Source organism: Palaemon carinicauda, chromosome 6, assembly GCF_036898095.1.
Source record: "Palaemon carinicauda isolate YSFRI2023 chromosome 6, ASM3689809v2, whole genome shotgun sequence".
Taxonomy (NCBI): domain Eukaryota; kingdom Metazoa; phylum Arthropoda; class Malacostraca; order Decapoda; family Palaemonidae; genus Palaemon; species Palaemon carinicauda.
The window spans coordinates 86,389,968-86,404,583 of NC_090730.1; the positions used below are offsets into that span (position 1 = coordinate 86,389,968).

The 14,616-nt window shown below is 42.8% G+C and overlaps 1 protein-coding gene across 2 annotated transcripts in view; it reads left to right on the top strand.

The window, feature by feature from the left end:
• The window catches only part of LOC137642591 (apoptosis-resistant E3 ubiquitin protein ligase 1), a 723,802-nt gene that overhangs the window by 595,795 nt on the left and 113,391 nt on the right, over window positions 1-14,616 (top strand). For both annotated transcript variants that reach the window (XM_068375282.1, XM_068375283.1), the window contains one exon: window positions 9,659-9,828. In XM_068375282.1, coding sequence (XP_068231383.1) covers window positions 9,659-9,828 — 170 coding nt within the window. The remainder of the gene's footprint in view (window positions 1-9,658; window positions 9,829-14,616) is intronic.

Genomic DNA, 14,616 nt, shown 5'->3' on the forward strand with positions numbered 1-14,616 from the left:
TCTCTGAAGGCCTCCTTCTCAGCAGTTGAGCTCCTGAACATAGAGAGAGGCGCGAAGTATGCCATGCAGGCTGCTTCGTGGCTTGATCTATGGTTGTGTTCCTTAGGCCTCATGGTTTTCTCCCACGATCTTTCGAATGAGTTGGCCAGGAAGACTTCGGAATCCTTCCTGTTGCAGATACCCGAAATCTTTAGTTTTTGTCACACCACGTTGTCAACCTGTTGGCGAGCACCATTCTCAAGAGAAGGGATACCGTCATAGGTTAGTTCCACAAGCAGGTGCCGAAAGTGGAGGTCTCTCGGATGAGAAATTCCACCCTTGAGTGTTCATCTCTCTCTCTGTTTTGGAAGAGATAGAGAGGGCTGCTGATTGATGGAGGAAATCGTCCAACAATTCTCTCCATAGGGCCATGACATCGCGGACCTATGGTAGACGTTCCCAGTCTTTTCGGCCTCAGCAAGCACCTTCCTCTACTCACCAGTCAACTTCTAGGTCCTCGGGACCTTCCAAGGTGTCGAAGCGGCCCTTTCACTTCAAGGGACAGAAGAGGTCCAAGTCCTTCAGAGGAAAGAGGGGTGGAAAGGGAGGTGGCCAAGGTGGTCCTTTCCAGTAGGAATGGCATTCCTCATCACCTACCACTTGTGGGAGGATGCCTACAGTGTCGCTACCAGAGGTGGCAGCTTCACAGGGTAGATCCCTGGACGGTCAAAGTGATCGCCCTAGGGTATCACGTCCCATTCATTCAATCTCTCCCTCCTCTGACTTGGGATCCAGTGCATCTAAGCTTCTATGCGAAGGGATCCGCAAAGGAGCTGGCCCTCGGGCGAAGTACAGACCATGCTACAGAAATGTGCTCTCCAAGAGGTTGTGGAAGGGTCCACAGGCTTCTACAGGCAATTTTTTCTGGTGAAAAAGGCGACTGGAGGCTGGAGACCAGTCATCGATCTCTCCCTTCTGAGCAAGTTTGTTCAGCAGACTCTGTTCAGATTGGAGACGGTAAACACGGTCATCCAAGTGGTTCGTCCAAGGTACTTCATGTGCATACTGGATCTGACGGACGCATACTTCCAGATCCCAATCCATCTGTCTTCAACGAACTGTCTGAGATTCATACACGAGGAAAAGACATACTACACTAGTTCAATTCAGGTTTTATGCTTCGGTCTCGCGACAGCTCCTCGGGTATTTGCCAGAGTGTTCACCCTAGTTTCGTCTTGGGATCACAGGAACGGCATCCGTCTTCTCAGATATCTGGACGACTGGCTGATCCTAGCAAACTCGGAGACAACCCTTCTTTGTCACTGGGACATGCTTCTCGAGTTTTGTCAGGACCTAGGGTTTCTGATAAATCATGAGAAGTCATTACTGCAACCTTCACAGAGAGTGGTATACCTCGGTATGATCATAGACACCGTCCAAGAGAAAGTCTTCCCATCAGATGAAAGAGTACACAGACTGAAGGAAGTAGCCGCACCCTTCCTTAGGAAAGAAGTTCTTTCAGCCTCTCGTTGGTCGAGTCTGTTAAGCCAACCTGTCTCATCCGTCTCGTTCCAAACGGCCGCCTCAGGTTAAGATCCCTGCAGTGGCAGCTGAAGTCCGTGTGGAACCAACACTAGTCCACCGGACACCCGAGTTCCTATAACTCAGAATCAGGTGACGGATTTGAGTTTGTGTATGGTAGACGAAAACCTTCCAAGGGGCCAAAATCTTCTCGTTCCCCCTCCTGATTTAATGCTCTTTACAGTTGCATCAAAAGAAGGGTGGGGGCTCATCTGCTGCACCATATGATCTCCGGCCTTTGGTCAGAGTCAGAAAGGTACCAGCACATAAATCTCCTAGAGATGATAGCAGCCTACCTAGCTCTTCATCAGCTCCAGCAGTTGCTGGCAGGTCACTCTGTGGCGTTGATGAGCGACAACCCACAGTAGTGACTTACATAAACAAACAGGGCAGTACCTTTTCGCAGCCTCTATGCCATCTTATAGTAAAGATCCTCAGATGGTCAGAAGAACATTTGTTGTCTGTCAGCTTGATTCAATCCCGGCAAGAGGAATATGCTCGCGGACAATCTGAGCAGAGCGACTCGGATAGTAGGCTCCGAATGGTCTTTGAATCATCAGACAGCAAACAAAGTTCTGACTTTGAGGGGTTCCCCAACTGTAGACCTGTTCGCAACATCTGTGAACAGCAAGCTTCTGCTGTACTGTTCTCTAGTTCCGGACCCTCAGGCTCAATGACAAAATGCATTCCAACAACGGTGGGACAACATCGACGTATACGCCTTCTCCCTATTTTGTCTGATGAAAAGACTGCTCAACAAAACCAGAGCATCCAAAGATCTAATGATGACCCTTGTAGTTCCACTATGGCATCATACAGAGTTGTTTCCAGACCTGCAACTTTTAGTAGATCTACCAAGAGAACTCCTTCCATGACCAGATCTACTCAAACAACCACACGCCAACATCTTCCACAGATTGTGCAGTCGCTTCAACTTCACGCGTGGAGACTTTCCAGCGTCTCCACTCTCAGAAAGGATTTTCACGACAAGTTGCGGAGCGAATGTCCGGATACTTGCATAGGTTCTCAGCCTCGGTCTACGAGGCTAAACGGAGTATTCTGTGGTTGGTGTCGGGGAAGGAATATCTCTCCACTTGATGCTACTATTCCAGTAATAGCGGAGTTCCTTGTATAATTTTGGGAGGAAAAGCTCCTTTCAGTCTCGGCAGTGAAAGGCTATTGCTCTGCCTTAAGCCTTGCCTTTAAGCTGAAAGGAGTACATATTTCCTCTTTGTTGGAGCTTTATTTACTCATGCGGAGTTTTGGAATCACTTGCCCCCAGTCAGAGATTAGGCCGCCTCCTTGGTATGTGGTTCGTGTCTTGAGATCCTTGAAAGGACCTCCTTACAAACCATTACACCATGCAACTGACCGAAATCTCACTTTTAAGACGGCGTTCTTGCTCGCTTTAGCCTCAGCAAAGAGAGTCGGTGAACTTCATGGCCTCTCGTATGACATCGCCCATTCAAGGGGATGGGGGGAAGTGACACTCAGCTTCATCCCTGAGTTTATTGCTAAGACTCAAAATCTGGGGATGCTGGACCATAGATTTGGGCCCTTTCAGATTGCGAGTCTTCATTCTGTAATCAATGACCCAGATCAGTTGTTACTATGCCCAGTGATGAGTTTGAGATACAGTGAACCCTCGTTTATCGCGGTAGATAGGTTCCAGACGCGGCCGCGATAGGTGAAAATCCGCGAAGTAGTGACACCATATTTACCTATTTATTCAACATGTATATTCAGACTTTTAAAACCTTCCCTTGTACGTAGTACTGTTAACAAACTACCCTTTAATGTACAGAACACTTAATGCATGTACTACAGTACCCTAAACTAAAACAGGCACAAATATTAAAGGCGATTTTATATCATGCGTTTCCTAAACACGCTAAAAAGCACGATAAAAAATGGCAACCAATGTTTTGTTTACGTTTATCGCTGATCATAATGAAGAAACAAACTGGAGGTAGAGCTTTGCTTATTACCCAGACATATTTCCCATACTTTTCCCTTAGAACTACATCACATCTTCCTACTTTAGATATATATATATATATATATATATATATATATATATATATATATATATATATGTGTGTGTGTGTGTGTTTGTATGTATATATATATATATATATATATATATATATATATATATATATATATATATATGTGTGTGTGTGTTTGTATATATATATATATATATATATATATATATATATATATATATATATATATATATATATATATATATATATATATATATATATGTATACACATATACATACCTACATATATACATACATACATATATACATAAATACATGCATACATATATATATATATATATATATATATATATTACTGTATATATATGGGTTATGGAAAAAATCCGCGAAGTGGTGAATCCGCGATGGTCGAACCGCGAAGTAGCGAGGGTTCACTGTACTATCTTAAACGCACTGCAGCAACACGGCCCAGACTAACACCTCTGTTTGTTAGTTCAGGTAGAGTAAAGAGGAGGATCACCAAGAACACGATTTCCTCCTAGATTTGCCTAGTCATCGAAAGAGCCTTGGCCCCAGCTCCTCCTCAGGCTCGTCAACCTATAGCCCATGATGTCGGGGAAATCATTACAGTACTTCCCTGGCATTCTTCAAGCCCAACTTTTCTGTGTTGCAAGTTCTCCAAGTGGGCGTGTGGAAGAGACAGACCACCTTCATAGCCCATTACTTAGAAGATCTGACCCACAGGAGACTCAATACGTTCACTATCGGTCCTGTGGTGGCTGCTCAACAAGTGGTCTAAGATACCTCAAGCTCCATGATGGGCAAGCAGTAGTTGGTTGAGTTGAGGGCATTGGTTACCTAGGTTAAGACTGGGATGAATGAGAAGAATGTCTGGCTTTCCTTTCTTCATCTTTCCATCCCTTGGGGTACAGCACCATGGGTCTCTCTGCAAGCTGGCTTCAACCTCTGCAGGTAATTATCACTTCCCTTGTGTAGCCTAGTATAGTTATAAAATTGATATACTGTACACGTCCCCATTGCTTTCTGCGAGGGAACAATGAGATACGTCTTGTTTTCCTATAGAAACTCAAAGACGTTCATACAAACAACAATCTCTATTTCATTGCATTGCACAGGCTGCGATTATACTCACTTTATATATTTCAGTGAGGTGTCAAAGTTTTCCCTAGACTACAGTCATATACTGTACTATGTAAAACTGGCTCAATGTCCATGCCAGATCTAGGACTTTCACCCACCTAAGAGTGAGTCATTCACATAAATAACGGAAACTTTGTTATTATGGGAACAAATGATAAATTCGGAGATAATTTGTATTTTTCCTTAACTAATACAAGCCTGGGGTTATTTTGTATAGATTGGCCTGCCATCACCTGTCCCCCAGAAGTCATGCTTGCTATAAAAAGTTACGTCTCACTGCCGTGAGAGTATATATAGAGGCGGCTGGGTACTCCCCAGCCTACCCGCTCAAGCGGTTAGGCAGGGTTGCCACCTCAAAATTAAAGTCTAATGGCTACCTCCAGCTGCCGCTGAAAGATAGTCCACATAACTCCAGGTTTGTATTAGTTAGGGAAAAATACAAATTATCTCCAAATTTGTCATTTTTTATGCTATGTGCATTATTATATATCTGCACATACACTAAGGTATGTCTTAAGTAAATAAAAGATCCATAAGGAATAGATGAGAGGAATGATTGCATGATTATATATCTGCACATACACTAAAGTATGTCTAGGTAAAGGAAAGATCCATAAGGAATAGATGAGAGGAATGATTGCATGATTATATATCTGCACATGCACTAAGATATATCTAGGTAAAGGAAAGATCCATAAGGAATAGGTGAAAGGAATGATTGCATGATTATATATCTGCACGTACACTAAGGTATGCCTATGTCAAGGAAAGATCCATAAGGAATAGATGAGAGGAATGATTGAACACTTAGAAAATTTAAAATGATGTGGTATAAGAAAAGGTTTGAATTGGTGTTGAATGATTGATGTTTACTCATGATACTGTGCTGGTTAAGGACAGTTAAAGAGAAACTACAGAATCTGGTAAAGGAATTTGAAAGTGTCTGCAAAAGCAAAATGTTGAGTAAAGGTGAGTAAGAATAATGTAATGAGAGAAAATGTAAATTAAGAAGATGAAGTATTGAATGATAGTGTGAAAGAGTGGAAATACAATAGTTGATTTGTATAAGTATCTTTATGAAAATATAATAGATGATGGGAAGATAAAAGAAGAAGCAAGTTACATAATAGGAGAAACCAGAAAAGTAGCATTATTTGTGCAAAAGATTAATTAGAGACTCAGGTTTGCCATAGAAGCCATGGTGAGATTGTATAGTATAACAGGATTTTTTTAATCTACCATCCCTTGTGGAATTTAAGTGTGGATAGTAAATGCGAATAAAAGTTGAAAAGTTGAAGCTCTTGCATAGTGTTTGTGGGATAAAAAATTATTGTGTGAGAGATTTGGCAATACAAAAATAATAGAAAGGTTAGCATAGGCAAAGGGATGGGTCAGAATATTTTCAGGTTGTTTAGTCATGTAGACAGGATTTGTATCAATGCTTAGTGAGAAAAGTGTATGATTCTGAAGTGTAGTAGATACAAGTAGGAGGCCTAGAGATGGTTTGAAAGGTGACATTAAAAGATATGTTGGAAAGGAAGGTTTATTTTATACAGGAAGTATGTAAGCAAGGGTAAGGTAGGGTTGAATGGCTTAAGGCACAATGTGTGCTGAGGGATTTGACTTACTCCTGATGAGCATTTTGTGTGGACGTATAAAGTGAGTAATGCGGTAAAGATTTTTTGCACTATGAAATACTAGTTAAGGAGAGAATGTAGTTCTTGATTAGAATTATTTTTATCTTGATTTACACCTCCACAAACAATCTTGTCATTGAAGGTACTCTCTTTCAACAAAAGAACATCTGCAAGTATACATGGACTTCACCATGTGACATTACAGAAATCAGATAGATCACATTGCCATTAATAAAGAGAGAAGGAGTACTCAGAGAAATGTAAGAAGCTATAGAGGTGCAGAAATTGGTAGTGATCACCAGCTCCTCATTGCCTCACTGAAATTAAAACTGAAAGCACCCAACAAAAAGATAGATAGAATACCTAGGTTTGATACAACCAAGCTTTTAGAAGAAGAGCACAGAGAAACATTAGCAATTAAATGTAGGAATTAATTTGCATTCTTAGAGACTTTAGAGATGAAGAACAGACAATTAATGAAGAATAGTGTGATATTAAGAACTTATATCAGTCAGTTTGTAGTGAAATCTTGGGACACGCAGTTACAAAGAGAAAGCCATGGATATCAAATGATACTTCTGATACTATAAAAGGGAGACAAACACAGAAATTAATTGTTGAAAGTTTTAGAGGAATTAATGAAAATTACACGGTAGAGCAGGCTAAGTATTCTAGAATTGATTGTGAGGTCAAAAGAAAAGCCAAGAATGACTGGAGAGAATATTTAGACAGTAAAGCAGATGAGGCTGACTATGGTATGAATTCAGGAAGTGGCTATGGTGTAAGAATTGGTCATAGAATTATTAATGAAATCTCAACCGGGGCAAAGAAGAAGCAGCATATACCCATCAAAAAGAGAGATGGATCTGTTATAACAACAGAAGATGAAGAAAGACAATGTTGGATGGAACACCTTAGTGACATTTTGAATAGGAGATATGAAGGGAATAATTTTATTGATATACCTGAAGCTGATGAAGACCTTGATGTGCTCATGAATGAATTCTGTGTGTTTGAAGTCAAAGCTATCCTCAAAACACTACAAGATGGAAAGCCTCTGGATACGATGGAATAACGGCCGAGATGATACTGGCCAATAATAAAGTGACTCCCGGACTACTTACAAGATTATTTTGTAGAATGTGGCATGAATAGGCAAAACCTGATGAATGGGTGTTAGGAGTGTTGGTGAAAATAGCAAAAATGGTAGACCTGACTGATTGCAATAATTACAGAGGCATAACACTTACATCACTTGTTATGAAAATATATAGTATACTTATTCTAAAGAGACTGGAGAATAAGATTGATGAAAAACTGAGTGATGAACAAGCAGGATTTGGAAAAGGTAGAAGTTGCACTGACTGAATTTTCATTTTGAGATATGTTGTACAACAATGCGTAGAATATAGAAATCCCCCTTTTGATGGCATTTGTGGACTATGAAAAAGCCTTTAATACTGTGCACCAGCCAATTTTGTGGAGAGTCCTGCATTATTATGGAATTCATCTTAAATGTGTAAATTTTATTAAGTCTGTTCATGAGCATAGCAAGTGCAAAGTTAATATTAATGGAGTCTTATCAAATGAATTTCCAGTGAACAGCGGAGTTCTCCAAGGGAATGTGTTGTCACTTATGTTGTTTATCGTCCTCATGGATTTTGTAATGCGTAGAGCAGTAAGAGATGGTAGAGAAGGATTGGACTGGATTGCTGATAGGAATTTAGCAGACATAGAGTATGCTAATGATGCTGTCCTTGTTAGCAGAACACCACAGGATTTGCTATGCTTGCTTACCAGAATGCATGAAATATCACATGAGGTTGAGTTGAAGGTAAATAGAAGAAAGACAGATGATGACAACGGAGTATGCAGTGGAAGATGAAATATCATTTGAAGGAGAAAGGATTAATGAGGTTGAATCATTTAAGTATTTAGGAGCTATGATCTCCAATACAGGGTCTTTAGAATTAGAGTTTAGTGAAAGATTGAAAAAAGCAAATCAAATAATGGCTAGGTTAAGTAAAATTTGGAAATCAAATCGCCCAAAATTACATATAAAAATCAGACTATATATCAGTTAAGTGAGATCGGTGTTATTCTATGGACATGAGTCATGGTATGACAATAAAACAATCTCCAATAGAATTAGTAGATTTGAGAACAAAGCCCTCATAAGGACATTTGGAGTTAAATTACAGGACAGGATTAGAAACGAAACTATAAGAGAGATTACTTGAGTGCCATATGGGGATGAGATCATGGTGAGGAGTAGATGGCGATGGTTTGGGCATGTTCTTATTAGGAATAACAGAATGGATCCCTAGAAATTGTAAAATAAGCAGGTGAAGGAAGAGAAGCTGATGGATGACGAACTAAGAAAGTTTGAGGGTGCGGACTGGTATAGAAGGGCCATAAACCGATGAGAGTGGAAGGACATGTCTGAGGCCATTGAACTGATGATGACCCGACCCAATCACGTGGCTCATATCTCGGCCCAGAGCATGCCTCGAGGTACAGCTACAACGTTCATCTGCGGGGTTATTCACAAACAATGAAAATTTGCCTCCTGGATTAAGACCTACCCGGATTCATATAAATAGAGCCAAGAAACCATTTTTCAGCTAACTTCAAGCCCGATGATGAGCAGACGTACCATGTTTCTTGAAACACATTGCATCTTGACCTCACCCCTTAAAAAACAAAGAAAGATCAATCACCGAACCTTGGAATGCCCCTGGACTTCGTACATAAGCTTATGTTCAAATGTACATTTTTTAGAATAAAGAATTCATTCATTTGTTTATGAAAATATATCTTCTCTAAGACTGAGAATAGCACAGTTACTGGTAAATGCAGTGCTGTTGAGAAGATTAGATCAATAGAAAAGGTGTTTTATAAAATTAACACCATTGATGCAGCCATTATCTGAAATCAAACTTGCATAAAAGAGGGTCTCTTACTTAAATGCATATACTGTATTGTTATTATTATTACCACCTAAGCTACAACGCTATTTGGAAAAGCAGGATGCTCCAGTCCCTTGGGCTCCGGAAGGGAAAATAGCCCTGTGAGGAAAGGAAATAAACTATATAGGAGAAGTAATGAATAAGGAATATAAAGTATCCCAAGATCGGTAACAACATTAGATTATATGTCATATATAAACTATGAAGAGGGACTTATGTCATCTTGATTAACATAAAAATATTCCCTGCAAGTGATAAAACCCTGAAGTAACATATTTCCTATGTAAAGGATTTCGACAATTATGTTTTACTCTAATTTCAGGTCCTCCAGATCCAAGTAAAACGGTCATGGTGCAGCATAGTTCCACAGTTGTCTGTACTGCTAATCAGCCCCACCACATCCTTATTGAACCTCGTGACCAGTATCACAATGTATGCACTTTCCCACCAGGTCAAGCAGATACAGAAAATTATTCCATTAATGTTGTGGAAGTAAGTTTAGTATATTAATTAGCTTCATCAATTTATAGTATCACTGTACAGGACTCATAAGAAATTTGCCTTTTATTCACCAGTTTGTTCCCACACTAACAAACCTTCCGTTGTTTACATAGGATATATCTTTCAGAGAAGCTAGAAGGCAGCCAATAGACTGAAAAAAGTGCAAGTTGGCAACCCTGCCTTCCCACTGTTATGGGTCAGTAGGGGTTGGCGGTGGCCTACCCCAGCCACCTATCTCTACTCACAGCTCACAGAGCTGCCTTGCTTTCTTCTTATGGCTGGTTTAGATCAGATATGTCCGCTCTCCACCTCTTCCCAAGGATTAGCCATAAGACATACAACTATTGTTTTACACGCTTCCTTCTCTTTTCAGGTGTGAGTGTGCTCCTTCTTCTAACACTCCAATGCACGCCTGTCAAGATCGCCCTTGTGGAACCTTCATGTCATTGGTGGACGCAGGCCCCCATCTACTGTGTCCTGCCTGCCAGGAGCGTTGCTGCATGTAGGCTTCACCTTAAGATGAGTGTTGGGAGTGGCGTGCCTCCCTGTGAGAGAAGTTTGGGCAGCACAGAAAGAAGAAAGCCAAACAAAATCCACCTCCGCATGGAAAAGAGCTCGGGCTTTTTCCTGTACCCTTTAGGTCGCTTCCCAAAGCTCCTCCTCGCCTGGCTTCCTCTGGGAGTTGGTCGAGTAGGAGCACAGACCAACTTACTCCTTGGCAACCTAGGGGTACTGGGGTTGGGTTAATGCTTCCCCTAGTGAAGGATCTTCACCTCCAGCTGCAGGGGAGCCTTTTTCTCTTACAGATGTGCTGCAGGCCTGGTCATCCTTGGGGGTTTCTGCCCCCTTCGAAGGAGACTTCTGCAACTCCATCCCCTGTGACGACATCTTTTGCCCTGAACGTCTGTGAAGTCTACTTTTCACCCTCTCCTGCCCCTTCCACACTCGGACGTGATGGCTCTCGTTTGCCCCTACAATGGCCTCCTGCTAACGATGTCCCCGCTTGCCAACCTGGGGCAACATCGTTGCCTAACCCTAATCTTGACCTCTTATCCTCCAACACAGATGGTTCCAGCTCACGTGTGCTGCCCCAGCAAGCTGACGAAGTTAGGCAAAACAATCCTGGTGAACCTGGTGATCCTCCTTTGACGAGTGCCCCACCTGCTCGCCTTTCCCCTAGACGAGAGACATCATCATCTCGTCCTAAAGCAGGATCACCTTTACGAGCTTCATGCTCATCCAAATCCCTTTTACGAGGTTCAGGATCTAAGCGTTCGTCCCATGGACATTCATACTCTATCGATATGTACTCACGGCATAAAGACCATAGGTCATCACGGTCTAGGCCTGGTTCTTCGAGGAGACACCCTTAATCTAGGGCGCAATGCTCCAGATCAAGAGATCAAGAGCTTCTTGCTCAAGCGTAAGTACAACTTTGTGTTCCACCTCTAGAGACACACAATCACGAGCTTCGCGCTCACGATCACGATCACGATCAAGGGCTTCACCCTCACGATCACAAGCTTCGCACTTGAAGTCTAACGCTAATCACTGACGATCACTACAATCAAGATCGTGAGGTAAGCATTCTAGATCGCGAGCAAAGTGCTCATGATCAAAAGACCGTCACTCCCGGTGATCACAAGCTAAGCGCTCGAAATACTCCAGATCAAGGAGATCCTCTTCCAGAGGACACCATAGATGCATGCTATCTCTATCCGCGCACTGCGCTACATCTCCTAACCCTCATCCCAATCAACCTCAGACTGGACAAGGAAACGAGCAAGACCAACCCTCGGAGAAGCCTCTGTCAGGACTACCTCCAGCGCCTTTCAAAGCCTGGGGCGTCTTTATGAAGCGTTCGCCTACGCAGCGCCCCTCTACCAGCTCTTCTGCCCCTAAACGCTCTCCCACTCAGCTTGTTAACCCCACTCGGAGGCTCCCACCTTCCCCCCCCCTCTTCAAGCGTGCATTGTGCCCTATCGGCACAAGAGCCCCAGAGGCCTTTTACTCCTTGCTTGCCTTCAGTTGCTCGTGAAAAGATGACCTGGTCGGGATTCACACGCTAGTGATCTCGAATCTCTTGATTCCGTGCGCAGTCACTCGCGATCCACACATTGCGAATTAAGCGCCTCCTTAGGCAAGTTAACCTGATAAACAGGCGAGTGTCTCGCGGGCCGAGGCCACAATTTCGCGAGCTAGCGAGAACCCAACTCCTCCAACGACATCCTCCGCTACTGACAGCTCTAGCGGCAGGGCATTCCCCTTGACAGAGGGTTTTAAGGAACCTCTCAACAAGTACGCGAACGTTCCTCTACCAGCTCTTCTGCACCTAAACTCTCTCCCACTCGGCATGTTGACCCCACTCGGAGGCTCTCAGCCGCCCCCCCGTCTTCAAGCTTGCAGTGTGCCCCTTCGGCACAAGAGCCCCAGAGGCCTTTTACTCCCTGCTTGCCTTCAGCTGCTTGTGAAAAGGTGACCTGCTCGGGATTCACTCGCTAGTGATCTCGAATCTCTTGCTTCTGCACGCGAGTCACTCGCGATCCACATGTTGCGAGTAAAGCGCCTCCTTAAGCAAGTTCACCTGTTGAACAGGCGAGTGTCTCGCGGGCCGAGGCCACAGTTTCGCAAGCTAGCGAGAACCCAACTCCTCCAACGACATCCTTTGCTACTGATAGTTCTAGTGGCAGGGCATTCCCCTTTCCAGAGGGTTTTAAGGAACCTCTCAAAAAGTATGCGAAAGTTCCTATCTCTCCTGATCGCCCAGTGTGCACGACCAAAGAGCATCGCATGATGCCCAAGAAGCTTCCTCCACCAGATGCTGGCCCCTCTAAACAACATCCTAAGAGGCAGTCTCGTCCTCCAGGACTCCCTAAGGAAACTCCCGATTTGTCTCGGGCCGGAGAACTTCATTCCTGGTATGACACCTTGGTGTCTTCTCTGTAAAAGTCTCTGTGGTTCCCCATTCCATCTCTCCAACCCTCTCCTCGTCCATGAGCTACTCCTCGTATACCACTGGACAAGTCATCCTCGTTCTCTGCTGATGCTCCTTCTGCTCAGAGGAGGAGATCTGCTCAGAGTTACAATATCTTTTGGAAGAGTTCGTTCCCCAGGATATTGATGTGAATCAGCTTTTTAGGCTCATGCCTGATCGTAGCAGCAACCAGGATGTGTTCTTGACATACTCTTATGGCTTAGTAGATAGCAGGGGGATCTCTATGAAACATGGTTAGGCGAGTCTTTGCCAAGACTGGGAAGAGATCAGATTTGGAATAGTTTCCAATAAACATTTCTAGATAAGAATGGAAGGATGAAGAGGCAGATAGTCTCTTTTTCGCTTCCAATTCTTCCTTCAAAAGGGATTCGAGAATTCTAGGCAGTTTCTCATTAAACTGCCTGCCTCCGATGTCTTTATCTAGTTTTCCAACAATAAAGGTATGTTGGACATCCACCCAGCTGTCCAAATCATAAAGAAGGGCTAGGGAGACCGGTTTGCAACCCTCTAGCACTGGTAATGGTTTACCCTCCACTACTGTTTTCTTTACATCCTCTAAACTTTTAGAGGCAAAATGAAAGACAGTATCCTTGGGGGACACAAAAATGGCCTTCTTCCGACCAAAGGCAGAAAGTTGGGTGTTAGTGAATTCGGTCATCTTCAGCTCCTTAACCAAAAGAGACGACCGAGCCATGCTGTGGTCCAGGATGATTGTTTCCCTTGGGATCGTATCAACCCTAATGGACGCTTCTGAGTTAAGCCTTACATAGCAGTAAGGATAACTATTGGTCGATGGTAAGAATTCCAAGTCCGAGACTGGCTTGGAACCCATCTCCTCACCAATGTAGAGGAACCCTTCACTTAACCCTGGATAGGTACGGTGGGTCGTTCGCGACCCCGAGCGTCAAAAAAAAAAAGGTTTTTCTCACGTGACTCACCCCCGTGACTGAATTTGTGGGTGATCGACCTGCAGGAGGTGTCTCCCCTACACGCTCTAGTAGTGTCCAGATGTGCATTGCTGTAGCTGTACTCCTTCCCCGATTTCTGAGACGCGTCGGGGTCGTTCGCGTCCGAGTTTACCCTTCTAAGGTAGTTTGCATAATTATCAAAGTTATTACGTATTATGAAATTGTCGTAGAATGGTGCAACTTGTATAGGTTATCAGTTGTGGAAAGTCTTGGTGGATTGTTTGGCTACCATGTGCATGTTTTTTTTTTTAGTTAAAAGGTCGTTCATCACCACGAGGACCATTTTACCGCGAGTGCCCCTTTTTCATTTTTTTTCATTTTTTTGCCAAGTCATTTTTCCGTAAGATATTGCCAAATAGTGTCGTAAAACTTTTGCTTGTTTAGTGTTTGAAAGTGTGTCTAGATGATCTGGCTACCCATGCATGACTTTGTTTTTGTCAGATACGACGTAGTTATTGGTATATTGGGTATTTAACTGCGGTTACCAATTTCTGTTTTTTTTCAATATTTGTAAAAATTACTACGTAGTAAGGAATTGCCGTATATTATTGATTTTTTTTTCATGTTTATGTGTTAGAAAGTGTGCCTTGATGGTTGGGCTAACACGTGCATGTCTTTTTTTTTATCTGAGATGTCGTATATTAGAATGTCGGGCATTTTACCGCGAGTGTCCCTTTTTCATTTTTTTTCATTTTTTTGCCAAGTCATTTTTCCGTAAGATATTGCGAAATAGTGTCGTAAAACTTTTGCTTTTTTAATGTTGGAAAGTGTGTCTAGATGATCTGGCTACCCATGCGTGATTTTGTTTTTGTCAGA